Source organism: Manis javanica, chromosome 9 (genome assembly GCF_040802235.1).
Source record: "Manis javanica isolate MJ-LG chromosome 9, MJ_LKY, whole genome shotgun sequence".
NCBI classification, from domain to species: domain Eukaryota; kingdom Metazoa; phylum Chordata; class Mammalia; order Pholidota; family Manidae; genus Manis; species Manis javanica.
In genome coordinates this window covers 55,500,151-55,522,120 of record NC_133164.1, presented here as the reverse complement: position 1 = coordinate 55,522,120, position 21,970 = coordinate 55,500,151, and the positions used below count along the sequence as shown (strand labels likewise).

Here is a 21,970-nt window from a genome sequence, read left to right as displayed (position 1 = left end):
AAGGGGCTGAAATCCAAATCACAGAGAGAGCGCGCAAGATTGAAAGATGCAGGTTTCGGCTGCTGCCAAATCCTTATCTGGAATCGGAGTCTTGTAATATTTGATTTTCTCCCAAGCAGCTCTGGTGAGCCGAGCCACAGTCTGCATTATCCATCTGCCTACTTCGGAGCGGGGTGTTTTACTATTTGGCGGTTTAAATGCTTTACGTTTTTGCCAGCGTATTAAGAAAGGCTCTCATGTTAAATTAAGTCAATTAATAAATGGAGACACATTAAGCAATCAATTTTGTCAGCCTATCTCCCCAGCATTATGTATGGTTGGCTGTAATCACAAGATAAATGCAATGTGCTGATCTATGGTAATGTTCAATAATACATTCTCCGCCAGGCTCAATTCATCAGGGAGTTTGGGTAGGGGAGGCATTTGTTATTGGCTGTCTCTGCACCTCAAGGATAACATTTCTGTCCTTTTGATTGGCCGCCTCACTGCTGCAAGATTCTAACCGTCTTATTTTGATGATGAATCTGAAGGCACGCTAAGCGGGCTGGCGCGGGGTGTCTCAGAGGCTGCGCTCCTTCCATAGCCGGAGGACGTACAGCTCCCTCCCCAGCCTGCCTGTGCCAACAACCCCCCAGAAGTTGTGATGCTTTTCTTTACCCAGTGCTTTGGGGCTGTGTTAGATCTCATTCACCTCCGCTTTCAGCACTACAAAGCTAAACGGGTTTTCTCCGCTGCTGGGCAACTTGTCTGCGTCGTCAACCCTACGCACAACCTAAAGGTGAGTTGCTCTCCATCATTTTATACTCAAATCCTTTCTCGGGGGAGTGAGAGCAGACCCCCCGCGTGCGTCTGGGGCCCCTGGCAAAGCTCTTCGCTGGCGCTAGGATGGTGTTTGGTTCCCGGAGCGGCTGCCCAGGCTGGTCCTAGCTCTCCAGGTGGCTTGGTGTTCACAGTGACTGCTGTTTCCCCGACTGGCAAGAACAACTGGAGTGATAGTCCAGTGTCTTTCCCCCAAACTGTCAGCCTACGAATGGAGCCGGGTTCGAGTGAGGGTGGTAGAGGGAGTAGGGTGCGTCCCCCGTCTTTCTCCCATATATTTGTGGGCCAGTGTTCAGGAGACAGGATTGAAAAGTTACCCACTTTGCAATCTGTCCCATGTGTTTGGAGAGGCAGGCAAGCACGTGGATTTTGGAAGCCACTTCTGGCTGCCGCCTAAGTGTAGCTCCGCGGAGCAGGAACTCCCGGTGTGTGTGTGTGTGTGTGTGTGTGTGTGTGTGTGTGTGTGTGTGTGTGTGTGTGTGTGTGTGTGTGTGTGTGTGTGTGTGTGTGTGTGTGTGTGTGTGTAGGCAGGATTTGCCTCAGTTGTTTAATGATGAAACCAGCTGGGAGCTGCTGCGGCCTGATCACCGCAGGGGTGCGGGAGCCGCGAGCAGCCTGGCTGCCCGTCTGGCGCCGCTGCCTCTGCATCTGTGCCTGCGGGTCACTGCCCTTTGAGAGAACAGCCAAAATACGCGATCCAGAGGACCGCCGCGTATCACAGCCAAGACGGCGGAGAAGATGAATGAGGAACCGCTGGCTGGGGCGGTGGGGAAGAGGCGGAGGCGGCGGAGGCCGGGGAGGCCGCCCAGCTGAACTCCCTAGTGCGGAACTCTGAGCCACCTTGACTCCGTCCTACAATAAACGCTGGGCACATTGCCTTCCTGTCTCCTCACCATACCCAGGGCTGAGTGACAGGGGCAAGGGCACATCTTCAGCCAGTGTGGGGGCGGGCTGAGGACAGATGTCCCCTTCTGACCACTGCTCTTGGGCAGGAAGAGCCTTGCTCGTTGCTCATTACCACTTTATAAACTCCTGTGAAGAGTCAGACCCTCCTCAGTGGAGGCCCTGCAGGTCAGGGCTGATAGGTGCCCCCCCATTCCTGGAAGCCCCCAGGAGGGACAGCTGCCTGGAGCCCCTGGGGCCATCTGCCAAGGCCAGTCCTGGGCAGAGGGGTGACGGACTGCTCTGGAATCCATGTGGTGCACGCACCCAGGAGCTGGCTTTTCTGAGGCACCCAACCTGTGACTGGCACCATCTCACCCAATCGCTCTGGCTCAGTCTTTCCTGGGCGCTCTCTGTTGCTCTCTGTCTCTTTCCATTCATGTCGCTATTTCTTTTTTCCCTCCATGGCTTAGTTTTATAACTGAGAATTCTCCACCACTCATCCTCAGCAAAGCAAGTGTATGATATACATACTAAAATAGGATTCTGAATCCCCTTTTATGGCCACTTTTGAGACTACATTCAAATGCCCATTATTTTGTCACTTTACATTAGTTCGTTCTCTGTGGCAAGAAATTTTGTTTACTTCTGTTTTGCATTTTAATACCTTTTAAAATTGTTTATGAGGCTTAGCATTTCCAAAGTTTGAATTTATATGGTTCATTGACTCCAGCTAAAATCTTGGGGTGGGGTGAGTGAAATGCATCTGTGTATATTTCTCAGTGATGTCTGCCTGGATATTGACAAGTGGTCCTGATGCACAAACCTGGGAGTCTAGCTAGAGTCAGGGTTGGAGGCCCTAGGTCAGCTCTGACCATCTGTGTGACCTCGAAAGACTCCACTCTTCTGATCCTTCCATTCCTCACCTTCAAAATGGGCATATGAATATCTATCCTGACTCCTCCATGGCTCTGGGAAGCTGAAAAGAGATACTAGAAGTGGATGTGCTTTATAACACTCTCTTTCAAAAGAAAAACTCATGTTATTGCACATAATCTGTGGGGTTCCATTAGGAACTTCAAAAGTTGCCACTTAAAGCCTTCAGCCAACTTCAAAACCATATAAACAGTAACATAAAAACAGGTGACATACGCTTTGAGAGGCTGTTTTCCATGGCTTACTTTTTCAAATACATTCTTATTCGGCTTTTCATTTCCCATAAAATACCACTTGGCGATTTTGCTTGGAGGAGGGTACTGCAGGTAGACAAAGCAAATTGCTTACTAATGTACCAGGGCACGCGGCAGAGTACACAGGGGTCACAGAGGCTGTGCCCACCAGAGAGACCTCTGCAGCCAGGCTGCCTCTGTGGAGATCTCGTAAGTACCATGTGTTCATCCAGGATCCAGGTGGCCCATCAGGTAAGTTTTACCTGCTTCCCAGACCTGAGGGCTAACAGCCATTTGCAGAGCATTTAAAGGAACAATTCTGTATGAGTATTGCTACCCCATTACTGACATTAAAGAGTCCATAAAACCTCAAAAGCAAAGTGCTCTTCCAAGCATTAATTTCCAAAGACAGACCACAGAAATATGCCTCGGATATAATAAGCTATGATCCACATGAGGGAAAAATTCTCTTTTTAAAGAAAAAAAAAGGCTGTGGCAATGTTAACCCAGAATAGCTAGCTATTGATCTGTGGTGCTTCCCTGCACTCTGTCTGGCGGGCTGGTACATGAAGTGGTGACCAAGGACAGAGGGCCTGAACAGTTACTTTCAATTTTATATAGTGTGTTGCAGCTACAAAGAAAGCTGGGAAGCCTGTGTTTTCTTTTGTAGGAGCATTTTTTGCACTTAGTCCTTTCCCAGGCTTTCCCAAGAAGGCTAACAGTATTTCAGAACCTGAGGCAAGTGCTGAGTTATTATCAAAATCCACTTACTGAAAGAATTCGTTCACCATGTAAGAACTTGTTCGTTATGCTTCAGAAGATTGGAGACTGACGAGAATTAGGCTTGAGATGGATTAATGATTGTACATTGAGCATTGACCCCCCTATACTGAATTTTATTGTTGTTAACAACCATTTGATCAATAAATATGAGAGATGCCCTCTCAAAAAAAAAAAAAAAAAAAAATATGGCAGACCTGAGAGATGCTGTCCTCAGCTGCTGCACTGTGGCAGAGAACCTTGGCAACTTCAAACCCATTTCAAAACTCAGGGTGATGAAGGGCCTCCAGGCAAACTCTAGCGACAGCTCCACTCGCCCTTTGACCTGTGGCTGCTAAAGATCAGCTGACCCCTGCCGCCAGACAGGAGGAGAGAAAATACTAAATGGGGCCTCACCCCCAGAGGTGGTCTCCTTTAAAAAGTCTGGTGCCTTGTTTGCTGGCTTTGGATTTTTAAAGGGTTGTCTTAGCTTCATGCCCCCAATGTTAATAAAACAAACAAACAACTTCAATAAAAACCATCTGTGAAATCCAAATAAAAAAAAAAATCCACTTACTGAGCAAAGAAAACCATGTATTTACCATGTTTCTATAGGTCACCTTCATTCTCGATCTTATTATGGTGATTACTCAGTAACCTAGAATTTCTTCAAGCAAGCTGATGCCTTTCCTTCTAAATAGACAGCAGAAGCCTTCCCAGGAATGCAGACACCGCTGGTTGAAGCCATTAAATCCCTTAAGCCCACCTACTTAAAAAGCACATTTACAATAGCTGACCTGGAACATGAGGGACCTCCACTTTAGGCAAGGGCCAGGCAGGGGAAGAATCCACAGCAGAGTTCTCTCCATGGACTGCAGATGACAGCCTGTGTTTCCCTGTGTTTGTATCTGTCTGTCTGTCTCTGCCTGTAGGGATGGCCCCCTGCACACTTTAGGATTCCATATCATGTCCCCTATTTCTCCTTTCAAGTTCATGAAACTTGGCTCAACCAAAGAGCCAATGTTCTTGGCTGACTGCCCTCTGCTTTTTCATTCACTCAGGTCACTGAAGTGCATGCAGCAGGCTTTAGGCTGGCTCTAGTGAGAGCTCTGGCTCCTGGTCCTGACTGGCATTCCCATCTTCCTCATGTCCTTTGCTTATTTCCAAACCAAGAAAGACTTTCTCTCCTGGCTTCTGTCCCACTGGCGCTAGCTGCTTCTACAATGGCCTAGCCTGGACAGCCCTCCCTTCTCCAGAAGGCAGTATCTGTATCCAGAGATGCACTCTGAGGATGAGGTGTGGGCTGGCCAGTCCCTGCACCCAGGCCTTTCCAGGGAAGGGTATGTTGTGGCAGCCAGAGCCCTCTGGGTTCAGTCCTCAGTACCTCCCAAGCAGATGGCAGCTGAGCTGAGGTGGGCTGGGTAACTTCCTCCTCTTAACCACAGCCCTTGATAAACCAGTTTCTGAAAGGCTATAGAAACCACTTTCTGGCAAACTTCCAAAAAGCCTTTCCTGGTGCCACAGTCATTGCTGAGACCCCCCAACACCCTCCCCAGCATCCCAAACTGAGGCATAACCTACCCAGCCCTCCTGGGAGCTATTCATGCCTCCATCCAGCTGACCCTAGAGCTCTCCTCTATTGTCACATGTTAACCTTGGGGTTTACACACAGAAACACACACACACAGGATGGGAGGGGTATATGGGACAATGATGGCTTTGATTTTTAAGTGTCATTTTAGTACCATTCCTTTGAGCATCCACATGCCTTTCCTTCCAAGATCAACCTGACCTGTGTGGGTGAATGTATAAGCGACAGTGGGGATGGTGGGGGGGAGCTGCATGGAGGAAGAGGCAGATCCCAAAGGAGGGGATCGAGGAGAGATGAGTGGCAAAGCAAAACATCACCTCTGTCGTTTAAGGGATAATCTTTGGAAATCCCATGCCCACCCTGGGGCTTTCACTAACCCTGCTTGACACAACACAGCAGGAGCTGAGTAAGAGCTAAAGATCTGAACATTGTTTTTAGAGATTTAGAGGTGGCCTTTCAAGTGTTCAGCCTGAACCTATTTTAAAGCAGTTAAAGGCTTCCAACAAGATTGTTTAAACAGCTAGTGTGTGGGTTACTGAGATTATTGACCCAACTGCCTCTGAGGTTCCATTGCTAGTCCCCTGGAAATTTCACCATTTTCCTGCTGCCCAGATTTGAGCCTCTTCACAGCTCATTAGCACTTTAGAGAGGCCTGGAAGGCATATGGGAGGGGCCAAAGCTGGTGGCGCTCATTCTAAGCACTTAATTCCATGGGCTTTCCCTTGCTGCCTCTTCCAGCCCTTGGGCTCCTGTGAATATTGTATGACACTCAACTCTGCAGGCACAGAATAGTCGCATGGCTTTTCTGGTTAATGGTGATTGTAAATGAGGCTCCCGAGTCACATTACTGCAGGTCTGAGCCCGAGCAGTCATTTGGTTAGCTGTGCCCTGGTGACTGAGCTGCAGAGGCGGCTCAAGCCGGCCGCGCTGAGGTGAGGCGAGCCGACCACCTATGTACTGCATTTACTCATTAGCCCCAAAGCAAATTTTGTGGAACTCTCTTAACCAGGGCCCTCAAGCTCCAGGGACTGTGGCAGAAATTAGAGAACAGGTACTGAAAGCTGTCTTTGAAAAGCGTAGAGAGGTCAGAGCTATTTGGTTGGCTTCCCTGGGGTAAAGCAGAATATTTTTCTAGCAATTAACAATAAGAAAAAAAATAACTGTGAAAGGATTTTACCCTTAGCAGAATCATCTTGACTCAAACAGCTCTGTTCCCCAATGGGAAAAGTTGATGTTTAGACCCTAAATGTCACATGGAAGGGGGTCTACCTGGAGAATGGAGACTTGTCCTCCCATGGGGGTCTGTAGGTCAGGGAATGACAGATACAATGTCAGAACTGGGAGGTTAAACCTTATTTTACAGTCAAGGAAACAAAGGCCAGAGAGGGAAAGCAACTTGTATTCATTTCCTGTGGCTGATGTAACAAATTACCACTAACTGGTGGCTTAAAACCAGACAAAGACAGTTGAGGAGGCTGGAAGTCCACAATCAAGGTGTCAGCAGGGCCTGCTCCCTCCCAGGCTCCAGGGATAATCTGCTCCTTGCCTCAGCCAACTTCTGATGGCTCCATGTATTCCTTGGCCGTTGGCCACATCTCTTTAGTCTCTGCCACTGCGGTCACATGCCTCCTTCTCTTCTCAGGATGCCCTCTCCTCTGTGTGTCTATTTTACAAGGATAACATGTGATTGCATCTGGGGCCTACCTGGATAATCTGGAAGCTCCTCCTTTCAGGAGCCTTAATTTAATGACTTTAGTCCTACAATATTCACTCTTTTGCCGTATAAGCTAATATTCATAGGCTCCAGGCATTAGGATGTGAATGTATCTTTTGGGAGACCACCAGTCAACCCATTACAGAGCTTCTGCAAAGTCAATCTATTTAGTGGCAGAATTAGAACCAGAAATTAGGTATCCTCATACTAGACTTATATCCCCTGCACTGCCCCAGGCTGCCTTCAAATTAGCCCAAACTAAATGTTTCTTTCTTGAGTACATGCTGTGGGAGAAGCAAATCACAGGGGCTACTTTCCTATACCCCATCAGCCTTGGGCCAGCAGTATGGCCCATGGGCTGCATCACATGCCCCATTATCTTCCCTTCACCAGATCCATGTCCTTAGCAAATCGGAGCCTCTATAGCATCATCCTCTCTTATTCCGTGACCCTCTCCAGAAATCTTTCCTTTTCTTTTTTGAATTCTGTTAAAAATAATACAATTATCCTGAATATATGCACATCATTTTTAAAAATCAAACGATAAAGAGATACATAGTCAAAAGCTTAGAGCTTTGTATTTTTTCCTTGGCACATATTTTTGTAAATCCACCATATCAATATTGGGAGAAGCAGCAGGTGTAGAAAACTTGTGCTTTGTGGGAAATGGGCCTGAATTCAAATCCAGGCTGCGCCACTTGCTGATGATGACTTTGAACAATGACTTAGTCCCTCAGAGGCTTCATTTCCTCATCTATGAAAGAGGGAAAACAATGTCCACCTGCTATGGTAGCTATGAGGATTAAATGAGCTCACATAAGAAAAATGTCTGCCAGAGAGGAGAGAGTCAGTAAATAGCAGCAGTTACTGTCAACACGGTCATGACAATGAAAGTGGCTCCTTGGAAGCTGTCGTCATCTCCCTGCAGCCCCATCTGGCTGCCTTTCTGAACCTTTTCTCCCTCTCTGCAAAACTTGTGCTTGCTGTTCTTGGTATTTGTGAATTTTCCTTGGCCTTGAAGAGAATTATGAATAGAACAATTTCTTGCCTTAGGTGAATGTCAGATTTGTCTTTAATTCACAACTTCAAAGATAGCAGTGAACCCTGCTTGGGCTTGGACCCTAGCAGTCCAATGGGAGAGGGGCTGGGTCTCAGAGGGACATGAGTGTTGGTGGGGGGACAGGACCGGAGAGCTGGGTTCCCTGTCATTCACAGAGCCAGGAACCATGCAGATAATGAGACAGGTGATAGTAGGGCATAGGCAGATAAAGTTCGGGGCCCTTGTAAGTTTCAAGACATTTCAGAACTCTTGTAGTTCAAAAAGCCCCAATTAAACTCAACCATTTAGATAAACCTCAGCTGCTCAGATTGGTTGTGTGCTATGCAAATGAAGTATTGTACTTTCAGCCAATCAGGAGTGAGTTGTGATGTCAGCAGTTCAGTTCTCTATTAGGTCTGGATTGGAGGTGGGTGGTGTGGCGGGAATTCCTCCTCTCAGGAGGCAATGTAAACCCCAGACACAGCAACTTCCTTGTAGCCCTTCCTGATTAGCAGGATCTTTCTCTTTTCACTCATTAAAAGAGCTCTGCTGGCTGCTCCAAACGCTGTCTGCTGACTTCTTTCTTCATTGTCTCCAAGACATGATCCTAAGAAAAAACAGCGTTCTAGCTGGTAGCAGTAAGACCTTTTCTCTACCCATCATGAAACTTGCCCCTCATGACTTAATGTGTGACTTCTTTTCATTGGCAGTGCTGAGGAAGCCCATGGGTAGGTGGGTCTGTGAGGGGCATCTGATCTGAGGGTGTATATCTGAGGCTAACTGACACCTCTGATAGATTCAGAAGGATGGGTTAGAGGGAGGTGGGGAAAAAACTCCCTGGGAGATGGAGCATTTTCTCTCTGTCTTTTAGTTCATTCTGCCTTAAGAAGTAACTCCCCTCTGAGTGGGCAGGACTCAATGCTCAATCAAGGCTGCAGTCCCTAGAATCAAGGGAGGGTGAGAGAGATGCTCTGACCTTCTGAGCCAAGAAAGAATTCCTGTATCCCACGGTCATCAGAGAATGTTATAAATTATTGAGCTAGGCCATAAGGCTGAGTCTCCTGAACTCCAACCTGAGTTTCTACACACACACACACACACACAATGGATGGTGATTCTGAGATACCAATGAGTTTGCACCCTAAGTGGTCTCTGAATAGCAGTGCAGGTCACAGGAAACCTGGTCCCCAGCATGGTGGAAGAAAGAATGTAGGTGAACAAGACCTTTCTCCCTGACCCAATCTGTTATTGACCACTCCAGTCTCAGGAAAGAGATAAAGGGAGAAAGCAGAGCTGGAGAAGACAGTGATATTCTAGTTGAGGCCCTAAGTATGGGTTTTGGAGTCAGACAGGTATGGCTTTCAATCCAAAACTGTCACCTTCCTTCAGTCATCTCCTTGACCTCCCTGAGCCTGCATTTCCTCCCCTATTAAATGACTTTTTTTGAAGATGAAATAATACAATGTACATAAAGTGCTTGGCACAGCACCTAGCACATGATGCTCCCTAAATGGTGGTTATCTTTATATTAATATGAGTCTCTTAGAAATGTTACCTGATGCACAAGAGGTGACCAAGGCTCTCCTGCCCAACTTATATGAGTGGCCAAAGTTCTCTTACTCAAACTGGATAGAGTAGGCTTGAGTAGGGTCAGCAATTGAAGAATTGCTTTATTCAACAATTAAAGAACCTGTCCATTATCACAAAAGACCCTAGAAAGCCAAAACAATACTTTGAAGGAAAAATAAAGCTGAGGGGATTGCATTCCCCAACTTCAAACTCTACTACAAAGCCGCAGTAATCAAAACAATTTGGTACTGGCACAAGAACAGACTCATAGATCAATGGAACGGAATAGAGAACCCTGATATAAACCCAAACATATATGGCCAGTTAATACACAATAAAGAAGACATGGATATACAATGGGGAAATGACAGCCTCTTCTATAACTGGTATTAGCAAAACTGGACAGCTACATGTAAGAGAATGAAACTGGATTATTGCCTAACTTTATACACAAAAGTAAACTATAAATGGATCAAAGACCTGAATGTAAGTCATGAAACCATAAAACTCTTAAAAGAAAACATGGGCAAAAATCTCTTGAATATAAACATGAGCAACTTTTTCCTGAACACATCTCCTCAGACAAGGGAAACAAAAACAAAAATGAATAAATGGGACTACATTAAACTAGAAAGCTTCTGTACAGCAAATGACACCATCAGTAGAACAAAAAGGCATCCTAGTATGGGAGAATATATTTGTAAATGACAAATCCAATAAGGAGTTAACATCTAAAATATATAAAGAACTCACATGCCTCTACACTCAAAAAGCAAATAACCCAATTAAAAAATGGGAAGAGGATATGACAGACATTTCTCCAAAGAAGAAATTCAGATGACCAACAGGCACATAAAAAGATGCTCCACATCACTAATTATCAGGGAAATGCAAATTAAAACAACAATGCGTATCACCTCACACCAGTTGGAATGGCCAACATCAAAAAGACAAAGAATCACAAATGCTGGTGAGGATGCAGAGAAAGGGGAACCCTTCTACATTGTTGGTTGGAATGTAAATTAGTTCAACCATTGTGGAAAGCATTATGGAGGTTCCTCAAAAAACTAAAAATAGAAATACCATTTGACCTAGGAAGTCCACTCCTAGGAATTTTCCCAAAAGAAACAAGATCATAGAGTTAAAAAGACATATGCACCCCTATGTTTATCACAGCACTACAATAGCCAAGAAATGAAAGCAACCTAAGTGTCCATCAGTAGATGAATGGATAAAGATGTGGTACATATACACAATGGAATATTATTCAATCATAAGATGAAAACAAATCCTACCATTTGCACCAACCTGGATGGAGCTAGAGGGTATTATGCTCAGTGAAATAAGCCAGGCAGAGAAAAGCAAATAGCAAATGATTTCACTAATTTGTGGGGTATAACAATGAAGCAAAAATGAAGAAACAAAACAGCAGCAGACTCATAGACTCCAAGAAGGGACTAGTGATTATCAAAGGGGAGGGGTGAAGGAGAGGGGGTGGGGAGGGAGGGAGAAGGGGATTAAAAGGCATTATAATTAGCACACATAATATAGGGGGTCACAGGGAAGGCAGTATAGCCCAGAGAAGACAAGTAGTGACTCTATAGCATTTTACTGTGCTGATGGACAGTGACTGCAATGGGGTTGGGAGGGGAACTTGATAATATGGTGAATGTAATAACTACAATATTGCTCATGTGAAAGCTTTATAAGATTGTATATCAATAATAGCTTAATTTAAAAAATGTTTAAAAAAAAAAACACCTGTCCGTTGAGTGACCAAGATTTTGGAAGCTGAGGGAACCAGCGTGATGGTGTAGTTCCAGGTTCTGGTCTAACAGGTGAGGCCCAAGGTCACAGCTGATGAGGGGCAGAGTCCACTGTCAACCTGTGCCACTTCACTGCTAGGAGGTGGGCGATGGTTAGGGACACTGCCTCTCTAACATTACCCCTGGCTGGGCTGAACATCTTTCCAGAGTGTCTTTGTCCTCAGGAACTTGCTAGGGTGTAAACCAGATAGGCAACATTGGGGCATTTATAAGGCGAGTGTTTCTGGTGTCTCAAGTGCTGGCACAAGTATATAGCTAGGATGGGACTGAGGCTGTGAGTGAGGTCCCCAAACTTGTGAAGCCATGACCCCAGGCTCTCAAACAGCAGGGTAGCTAAGTTCTGCTCCACAGGGCTACATTTGGCCCAGAGTGAGAACAGATCGGAAACCAGCCCAATGTTTTCAGCTGTACAACAGCATCCTTGTGGATTATCTAGAGCTGTGGTCTAACTGGAAATGTCAGTTTTACTTGCAAGATGCTGTGTCTCTTAATAATTTCTTCATCCTTTAATGAATTTTTAGTCATGAATCTGTGATAAGGATGAAGCTGTGTGCTGCAGGCCTGTCTCCAGCTGCGCCAGGAACTCCAGCCAGGATACAGTGGCCTGTGGAAATGGCAGGGCCAGGCCCCCCAGGATGAAGCCAGAGTTTCCTGTGTGGAGGAGAAAGGCCGCTGCAGACCGAGTTTGGAGAGGGAAGACAGGGTTAGCTTGGCATTTAGAAGGCCCCACAGAGGCAGACCCAAATCTGGGTCAATAACAGATTTTACAGAGAACTGGCCAAAATTGTAGCCTGATCCTATGGCCCCTCAGATCTAACTCCCACGACCTCTCCAAGGATGTCCAAGGCAAGTAGCTACTCCAAACCTCAGGTTCCCTTTCTATAAATTAGGGCTTTATCTTGGCTTATATACCCCTTGGGTTCCCTGTCTGTAATTAGGGATACATTGTGGTTTATAAGCTAAGCTAGTTTGGCATCTTGAAACCCTCAGACAATAGTTTTCTACTGTCACAATTATGCCCACAATAATAATAATGATAATCACCACAAAAATGGCTATCACTTGTCCCCTGGTTTAATAATGCACATGTCATTAGATACCATGGCAAGAATAGTTTCACTGAGGTAGGGATGGAAGTCAGATAAAATGCATTAAGAAAATAGTGGGGATGAGGAATTTGAGATGACCTCTGACTATATTTTCAAGTTGCTTGTGTGTGAAAGGAAGAAAAAGTATTGAGAAGTAGCTAGATAGGGGCAACTCTCAGAGGAGTGCTATTCTGGTTATTTTTAAGATGGGTACTTTCTGATATGCTGAAGGGAAAGTCAGCAGGGATGGCAAAGTTAAAATTATTGAAGAGGATAATAGATGAAGCAAGGTCTCTGTGAATGTGGGGTCTCAAAGAAGGGGTAGAGGGATACATGCTTATCAATCAACATGAGAAATACTGTATTCTAAGAAAAACAGAAAAAAAATGTAGGGGAATCACTATAAAGAAAACAAGTTACAACTCAAACTAATTATAGGGACAGGGAATTGAGACTATGAAAATCCTACTAATTAGCAGGAAAGCCTGTTAATCTTTGAAAATGATACAAAACATGGATGGACATAGAAGGCATTATGCTAAGGGAAATAAGTGAGACAGGAAAAGACAAATATATGATTTCTCCTATATGTGAAATCAAAAAAGCAACAAAACAAAACAAAATAGAAATAGACTCAAAAACAAAGAGAACAGACTGGTGGTTGCCACAGGGAAAGAGGTAGAGAAATTGCTGAAATAGGTGAAGGGGTCAAGAAAATATTGAGAATGTTTGATATCTTGATCTGGCTGATGGTTACATGAGTGTATACACATGTCAAAGTTCATCAAGCTGTACACTAAGATTTGTGTATGTTACTGTATGTACCTCAATATAAAAATTTGCTGTAAAAAAGGAAAAAAATTAATTCCTTTTGACAGAGTCCAACTGCATATCAACCAGTGACAGAGCAAACTAATCAATAAAATAATAATTTTTTAAAAAGAAAAAAATGGCTATCACTTATTGAAGGCATGCTATGTCCAGGAACAGTGTTAAATGCCGTGCATTAAATTCTCTCTACGAAGTGGTGTGTCATCATCATTCCCCATTATACAGAACACCAGGGCAGATAAAGGTGAAAGAGCTTGTTCAGCGTCATATGGCTCCTTCTGGCAGAGCCTTTTTTAAATTAAAACCCTGTGCTTTTCAGCATTTCTTAATATTTCATCCCTTATTGCTCTCTTTTCACAACAAACAACTTGCTTGGCCATAGGACTGGTATTGAGTATAGTTTATTCATTTAAAAATATTGAGCTGGAATCCTGTTTTATTCATCCTGTGTAATAAGGATGTAATATTCATCAAACACACAAGTAGATGCTCCAGCTCATGGTGGGTGGTCTGGGAGGCATTCTCTAAGCTTCTCAGTGTTGCCCAGTGGAATCAAACCCCTGTGGTCTACAGCACTGACTCTGCTCCCTTCCTTATGCTTTTTGGAATCTCCTTCCAAATAAACTACTGCATCCAAGTCTTTATCTTGGGTTCTACTTTTGGGGAACCCAAGTTAAGACTATGTATGTGCATATGTTTTTTAATTAGCTAACGTTTATTGAGCACTTACTAAGTGCCAAATGCTGTGCTTTATCGAAATTGCCTTTTTCTAAATTCTCAGAACAATGTCAGCAGCCAATTCTCAATTTAAACAGGAGGAAACTGAGGCACAGAGAAATTAAGTAACTCATCTGAAAAGGCATCCACTGAGTGATAGTTTGTGCTTTCAATCTCTTTGTTACGCTGTGTGTCCCTCTTCACACAAACTTCTTCTCTAAGGGCTTCCACAAAGAGCACAGTGCTCCAAAGTCAGGCTCAATAAAAATAATGATCTGCATCAGGGAAATCTTTGCAACAACTTTACCTAAGTGTCCAATTCCAAATTATTCTGCAGAAAGGAAATTTGTGTTACATGACCATTTTTTATGGGTACACAGCAAAGGAAACTATCAACAAAATGAAAATGCAGCCTACTGAAGGGGAGCATATATTTGCAAATCACATATCTGATAAGGGGTTAATATCCAAGATATATAAAGAACTCAAACAACTCAATAGCAAAAAGCAAACTGATTAAAAAATGGGCAGAGGATCTAAATAGACATTTTTCCAAAGAAGACATACAGATGGCCAACAGGCTTGTGAAAAGATGTTCAACATCATTAATTATCAGAGAAATGCAAATTATAACCACAATTAGGTATCACCTGACACTTGTTAAGATGGTTATCAATCAAGAAGAGGAGAAATAACAAGCACTGGTGAGAATATGGAGAAAAGGGAAACATTATTCCCACTCTTGATGGGAGTATAAATTGGTACAATCACAACAGAAAACAGTATATGGTGGGTCATCAAAAAAATTAAAAATAGATCTATCATATAATCCAGCTATGCCACTTCTGGGTATTTATCTGAAGAAAATGAAAACTCTAATTCAAAAAGATACATGTATCCCTGTGTTCATTTGTAACATTATTTACAATAGCCAAGATATGAAAACAACCTAAGTTTCCAGCAACAGATGAAGGGATGAAGAAGAAGTGGCCTGTGGAATACAATGGAATATTACTCAGCTATAAAAAAGAAGATTAAAGATGGCAGCAAGAGGGGAGACAAAGGCTTCCTCCTAAAACCACATATAAAAAGAAAATATAATTAATACAATTAATCCTGAAAGAGCAACAGGAAAGAGGACTGCGCCAAACTGCATAAACCTGAAGAAAAGAGTAAACCTCACTGAACAGAGTAACATACCAAAGCTGTGGCCTGGCGGGACCCAAGCCTTTCCCCCACCCCAGCTCACCAGCGGGAGGAAGAGAAATGGAGCAGGGGAGGGAGTGGAGGCCTGGGACTGCTGAATACCTAACTACCAGAGATCTGCTCTGGGAGCACAAACCTACATTTCATGGTCCTTGCATGGTTCTCTCATGATTAGGGGGTTGGAAAGCTAAGACAGGCAGAATTTGTGGAGAGATGAGAGTCCAGCTGCTTGTGGAAAGCAGGGATCCATATCCAGCTGCTCTGGGACAAAAGAAAGGGGGGCAGTCTGAGAGATTTCCTAACAGCAAGAGGGCTGCTAAATGCGCAAGGATTGCACAGAGCTTACTGCTCAGAAGAAAGGACAGGTAGACAAAATTGTCCGGGGGCACTCTTCCCAGCAGGTTGGGAGCTTTCACAATCTTCAGGCTCTCCATCCCATTGGCTGGCTACACAGCTCCAAGGACACCCTCCCTGATACGCAGCTCCTGCACCTTTCTCCCAGCCAGCCCCACCTGGCTCACAAACCGGCAAACCCTACCCTGGCGTTAGGCCAGCCAGAGGGAAGATCTGTCTACAGCAACTACAAATGCAAAACATAGAGGCTTATACCTGTGTGCTCGGCCCCTTGTTCAGGCAGTGGAGACAGGCATAGCAGCCGGGAAGCAGGAAACAGCTCTTTCCTCCCCCCAGGCACCAATACCTGTCTCCTGTGACCCCCAACATTGCCTCAGGGGCTGAGCAGCTCCAGAGAGTAGAGCTTATGGGCACTAGAGGGCGTCATATATAAATATGAAATGCCAAAGGAACTGGTTCAAAGTAAAATTGTTAGTACAACTCCAGAGAAAGATTTAAATGACATCGACCTCATGAATTTTCCTGAAAGGGAGTTCAAAATAAAAATGATTAACATGCTCATGGAGGTACAGAAAAATATTCAAGAACTCAGAAAGTAATTCTGGTCAGAGATCCAATCATTGAAGAGCAAAATGGAGGGTATTAAAAGCAGATTAGATATGGTGGAGGAAATGATAAATGAAATAGAAGCTAGAGAAGAGGAATACAAAGAAGCTAAGGCACAGAGAGAAAAAAAGGATCTCTAAGAATGAAAGAATATTGAGAGAACTGTGTGACCAATCTGGTTTCCTGAACACATCTCCTCGAGCAAGGGAAACAAAAGCAAAAATGAACTCATGGGACTACATCAAACTAAGAAGTTTCTGTACAGCAAAGGACATCATCAACAGAACAAAAAGACATCCTACAATATGGGAGAATATATTTGTAAATGACATATCTGACAAGGGGTTATCATCCAAAATATATAAAGAACTCACACATCTCAACACCCAAAAAGCAAATAACCTGATCAAAAAATGGGCAAAGCATATGAAGAGACAGTTCTCCAAAGAAGAAATTCAGATGGCCAACAGACACAAGAAAAGATGCTCCACATCAGTAATCATCAGGGAAATCCAAATTAAAACCACAATGAGCTATCACCTCACACCAGTAAGGATGGCCAGCATAGAAAAGAACAACAGATGCTGGTGAGGATGCAGAGAAAAGGGAATCCTCCTACACTGCTGGTGGGAATGTAAGCTAGGTTCAACCACTGTGGAAAGCAATATGGAGGTTCCTCAAGAAACTACAAATAGAAATACCTTTTATCCCAGGAATCTCACTCCTTGGAATTACCCAAAGAATACAACTCCTCAGATTCAAAAAGACATATGCACCCATATGTTTATCGCAGCACTATTTACAATAGCCAAGATAGAGAAGCAACCTAAGTGTCCATCAGTAGATGAATGGATAAAGAAGATGTGGTACATAAACACAATGGAATACTATTCAGCCATAAGAAAGAAACAAATCCTACCATTTGCAACAACATGGATGGAGCTGGAGGACATTATGCTCAGTGAAATAAGCCAGGTGGAGAAAGACAAGTGCCAAATGTTTTCCCTCATTTGTGGAGTATAACAACAAAGCAAAACTGAAGGAACAAAATAGCAGCAGACTCAGAGACTCCAAGAAGGAACTAGTGGTAACCAAAGGGGAGATGTGTGAGAGGGCAGGTGGGGAAGGAGGGAGAAGGGGATTGAGGGGTATTATGTTTAGTACACATGGTGTGGGAGATCATGGTGTGAAAGAACAGTGTATCACAGAGAAGGCACACAGTGGATCTGTGGCATCTTGCTGCACTGATGGAAAGTGACTGCCTTGGGGTATGGGTGGGGACTTGATAATATGGTAAATGTAGTAACCACATTGTTTTTTCATGTGAAACCTTCATAAGAGTGTATATTAATAATACCTTAAAAAAATTTTTTTAAAGAAGGAAATTTTGCCATTTATGATAACATGGATAGAACTTGAGGTTATCATGTTAAGTGAAGTAAGTCAGAGAGAGAAAGACAAATATAGTATAATTGCATTTATATATGGAATCTAAAAACAAAACAAAACTCACAGATACAGAGACTGGCAATTATTAGAGGGGAAGAGCATTCGGTTAGGTGAAAAGTGTGAATGGGTCAGTTGTATAGTGATGGATGGTAACTAGACATTGTGGTGATCACTTGATAGTATATATAAATATTGAATTATTATGTTGTACACCTGAAACTGGTATAATGTTATATACCAATGTTACTCCAATAATAAATAAATAATGGGTTACATGGTTTGACAGGCAGAAAGCTGCCTGAAACTATCACTGACCCTCCAAGACTGGGACGTGCCATTGTCCTCTCAGTACCTCACCTGCTTCTCAATGACAGTGGGAGCTTGCTGACCACATCACAAAGCAAACACCCTGGAAGCATTAGGATAGCATTAAAAGGCTACTTTTCCTCCATGGAAAGAAGAAATGAAAGAAACCTTTTTATACAAAGGCAAAAATTTCTTGTAAGAAGCCATGGCCCTTATCATGTCATACCTGTTCTCTAAGAGATTCACAGCCCTCTGAAATTCCCTTTCCCATTAGCAGCCATGCTATTACTACATTTCTTTTTTCTGAAATCAAAGAGGAATGAAACTCTAATGACCATTTTCTACCTAATCTAACTCAGCCTCTACCTCAATTTCTGGGAAACCCTTCTAAATGCCCTCCAAACATTTTCTCTTTCCAAAACTGCTGTGGGAAGAACTGAGTGAGGGAGGCATCAACGTGAGCAGTGAACCTATCAGAGGAAAGCCGCATGATGTTTGCGAGCTTTGTTTCCAGTGTGCAAGCTGGAGAAATGCAGAATTCTGTTTATACTGATGTTGGTGAGTGGGAAGAAAACACGCAGTCACCAGCTGTGGAGGGGAAATCACCAAGTAAACCCCAGAGTCACCTCCTCCGGCAGCCCTGACTTCTGGCAAGAGTCACAGGGAGCTGCAGAGGGCTCACAGGGAACACTGACAAGGAAGGACTCACGGGACGTCTGTTGAGGAAGTGCCTCAGGCACGCGCAAAGGGCCTTAACCACCATCCGTCCCTGTGACGCCTGCTTGTCACAGAGCCCCTCAGGGTGATGGCATGGAGGGTGCTGCCTGCCTTCCTGCCCAGCCTTCCTGCCAGCAGGGCAGCTGATGAGCACATTAAGAAGCTGCCTTATTGAAGCCAAAGTGATACATCTGCTTATGGTAATTAAATAAATGCCAGTCGGACCCTTCTCGGCGTGCTTACTGAAGCAAGTGCCAGATACACGAGGCTCTCCAAGAATCCAAGAGAAATCAGAGGTGGGAAGGCGAGCTCCTAGGCACTTACCACCCACCTCTTGAAAATACGTGCCCGTGGCTAAGCTTTTATCTGCAGTCTGGCTTGGTTCCTGCCAGGTCTTGGCTTCTCCACCTGTCAGGTGAGATGATGACACTTGCTCAGCTCCTCCTTGCAAGGTGACCTTGTGCAGAGATGGGTCTTCACCATTGACCCTAGCTCTACCCTGCCTCTTTCAAAAGGGGTTTAAGGCAATTACACCAAAAGGTGCATTGACAAAGGAAATAAAATAGGAGTGAAACAGAGAATGGACATAGGTTAATTGTATGAGCCTGACCCATTTATCACAGGTGACAGAAATTTAGTAGTAAAGTTAAATTCCATGAAAACATTTTAAACACCTCTCAGTCTCAGATGTGGCTTCAGATTTAGTCCAGTGTTCATAACTGTGTGACCCTTGGCAAGTTAGTTAACCACTCTGAGCTTTATATTCCTTGTTTATAGTAAGGCATGTAATGTGAAGTAAATGGAGGCTTAAATGTGATAAATATATGCAAAAGCAGGTAGAGCAGGGCCAGGCACACAGTAGGGGCCTTGTAAACACTGATTTCTTTTTGCCTGCCTGATTTCTTTTTGTCTTTCTCCTTCCTTGCTTGCTTTTATCTTTGAATTTTTCTTCCATGTTAAATAAGGAAATCTCCAGGAAACACTCCAACATTATTTGATTAGTGGGTTAGAAGAGAATCTCTGGGGATAAGAAATAATTTTGAAAGGAAGAAATCTTTGCCTGAAGGGGAGGGGCAAATTTTCAAGATGGGTAATGATTAAACTGACTTATCCAAAGTCACCAGTTGAGACCAGATGTGTTTACTTTTTGTTATCTGGATGTGGAATTAATAAAATGGGTTCCCTCATATACCTCAGATCTCCCAGCGGGATTGGGGAGTAGAAAAGGGAATGCTGGGGGGAAGTTGATTCCACATGAAGCTGGATGACCGCGGATGGACCACTATTACGGAAGGCCAGGGGCACAGCTCCAGGCATACGGGAAGCTTCCCAACAGCAGGATGGCCAGGCGGTCCAGGGGTGCTAGGACTTGCTATTCCCCCTGCCTGCAGCGGGCTGGGACAGGTGTCTGCACATTTTCCACTCACCAATTGGAAAATAAAGATGACAAATGCAATTTCCTCCTGCTCTCTGAGGTCACCAGGGTATATCCAGGCAGGCAAGATGTGGTGTCTACAAAGAGACAGCCAGCAAAAACTCCAAGCAACTGGTTGGCACCAGGGAAGTGCAGCAGCAGGAAGCAGCCCACACCACCTCTTGAAGCCTTTTCTGATAGCTCCTCTCCGCTCCCCTCTGCCTCACTGATCCCTGTATTGATTTTAACCACAGCCCTCAGACTCATTCACTCCAAGCAGTCATTTGCGCATCTGTGTCCCTGTCACTGTGAGGCCCCCAAGGGCTGCATCCTGCCTCAGCATAAATGACTAGTACATAGCAGATGCTTACTAAATGCAAGTCTGATTGATAAATGGAATGCCCAGGACCATAAGAACAAGGCAAAGAAGTGGGAGAACTGAGTGGGTTTATCAACACAGAGACCCAAGAACAGGAAGAGAGATGGAGCCTGCAGGCTGCAGCCTGGTGCAAGCTAGAGGCTCAGTATGAGGGCAGCCAGGTTGTAAGGCCTGAGCAAGACAAGCAGTGGGACTTGGTCCCAAAATCCCCCAGGTCCCTCCTGCCTGAGGATATTGTTGGGTTTCTGGGGCTGGACGGGGCCTGGGCTCACAGTTAGGGTCAATGATGAAAGAAAGTGTAGTGTGATGCTAAGTAATGTGCTCTGCAGCCACACTACCTGGGTTCAAATGCTGCCTGCCCAGCTATTAGCCTGTGACTTTGGACTTGCAAGTTGGGTTTTTATGCCTCAGTCTTCTCATCTGCAAAATGGGAATAATAGTAGTACCGAGTCCTAGGGGTGTTATAAGGACTAAGTGAGTTAATATAGTAAAGTGCTTGGAACAGGCACTGGCCTGACACAGAGTAAGTACTACTCAGGTGTTAGCTATTATTATTTCCGTTGTTGTCGTCATCCTTACCTCATGTAAGGAGGGCATATGGTCTGTCGGTCCTGATGGTGATACAGTTGAAGGAAAGAGAGGAATGTAGTGGGTTCTGGCTTCCATCCTCTGTATTATAGCTGCTCTAACTTTAACTGGTTAGAAGTTGCTTATCCAAAGATTAGTTTCCTACATACTGTGAGGTATGTTTTAAGTTCCACTTTTCAAAAGCCTGGGGCAGCGTCACTCCCACAGTGCTGCCCCAGGCTGGCTTGTGGAAGAACACGGGTTCATTGCTGGTGTATTAGGGTGAATCAGGGGCTGTCTGGCTTAGGGGATGGGGTATCAATCTTTCTCTTTCTGTATTTATATTCTGTCTATGGGCTCTCAGACCTGAAGGGCACAAAAGAAATTAAAACCCCTATGTTAAATTTCTTGTTAATTTGTTTTAAACACACACTTATAAGGCACTTACTATGTGTTCTAATTACAAATATTAACTCACTTAAACCTCAAAATAACCCTGTGAAATAGAGCTCTTATCACTACTTTACAGATGAGGAATGAGGCACAGAGAGGGTAAGCAGTATGCTCACAGGTACACAGCAGTGAGGGGTGGGCAGGGGTGGAAAGCCAAGACAGTGAACTTGGGAACCCAGCTCCAGAGCTGCTCCTGTGTGTCCTGCTATGCCACCTCTCCAGAAAGCTATGTTTGGGTAAATGTACAAGAAGGTAAGGGGGCCTCCCCCAGCTGAGGGTGGGCTGAGCTGCCTGCTGGTCCCAGAATCTCCCTACCTTTCCTGCTGTAAGAAAGGGGGAATCCCACAGACTTCACTGGATCCCAGATTCTCACTGCTCTGGGTGACCCAGCTTTGGAAGGGAAATTATGTACTCCACAGACACTGAGCTGCAAACCCAAGTGGACAGCCCCCCATGAGGACAAGAACACTGTCTAGCAGTCATGGGCCCTGAGCTCCCCGGGGGCACTGCCCTGA

At 44.5% G+C, this 21,970-nt stretch overlaps 1 protein-coding gene across 1 annotated transcript in view; it reads left to right on the top strand.

Moving 5' to 3' along the window:
- Positions 1-542: 542 nt before the first annotated feature.
- SIAH3 (siah E3 ubiquitin protein ligase family member 3) overlaps positions 543-21,970 on the top strand; it is a 79,360-nt gene continuing 57,932 nt past the window's right edge. The window contains exon 1 of the mRNA XM_037001964.2: positions 543-778. Within this exon, the coding sequence (XP_036857859.1) occupies positions 644-778 (135 nt within the window). The 5' untranslated portion in view covers positions 543-643. The remainder of the gene's footprint in view (positions 779-21,970) is intronic.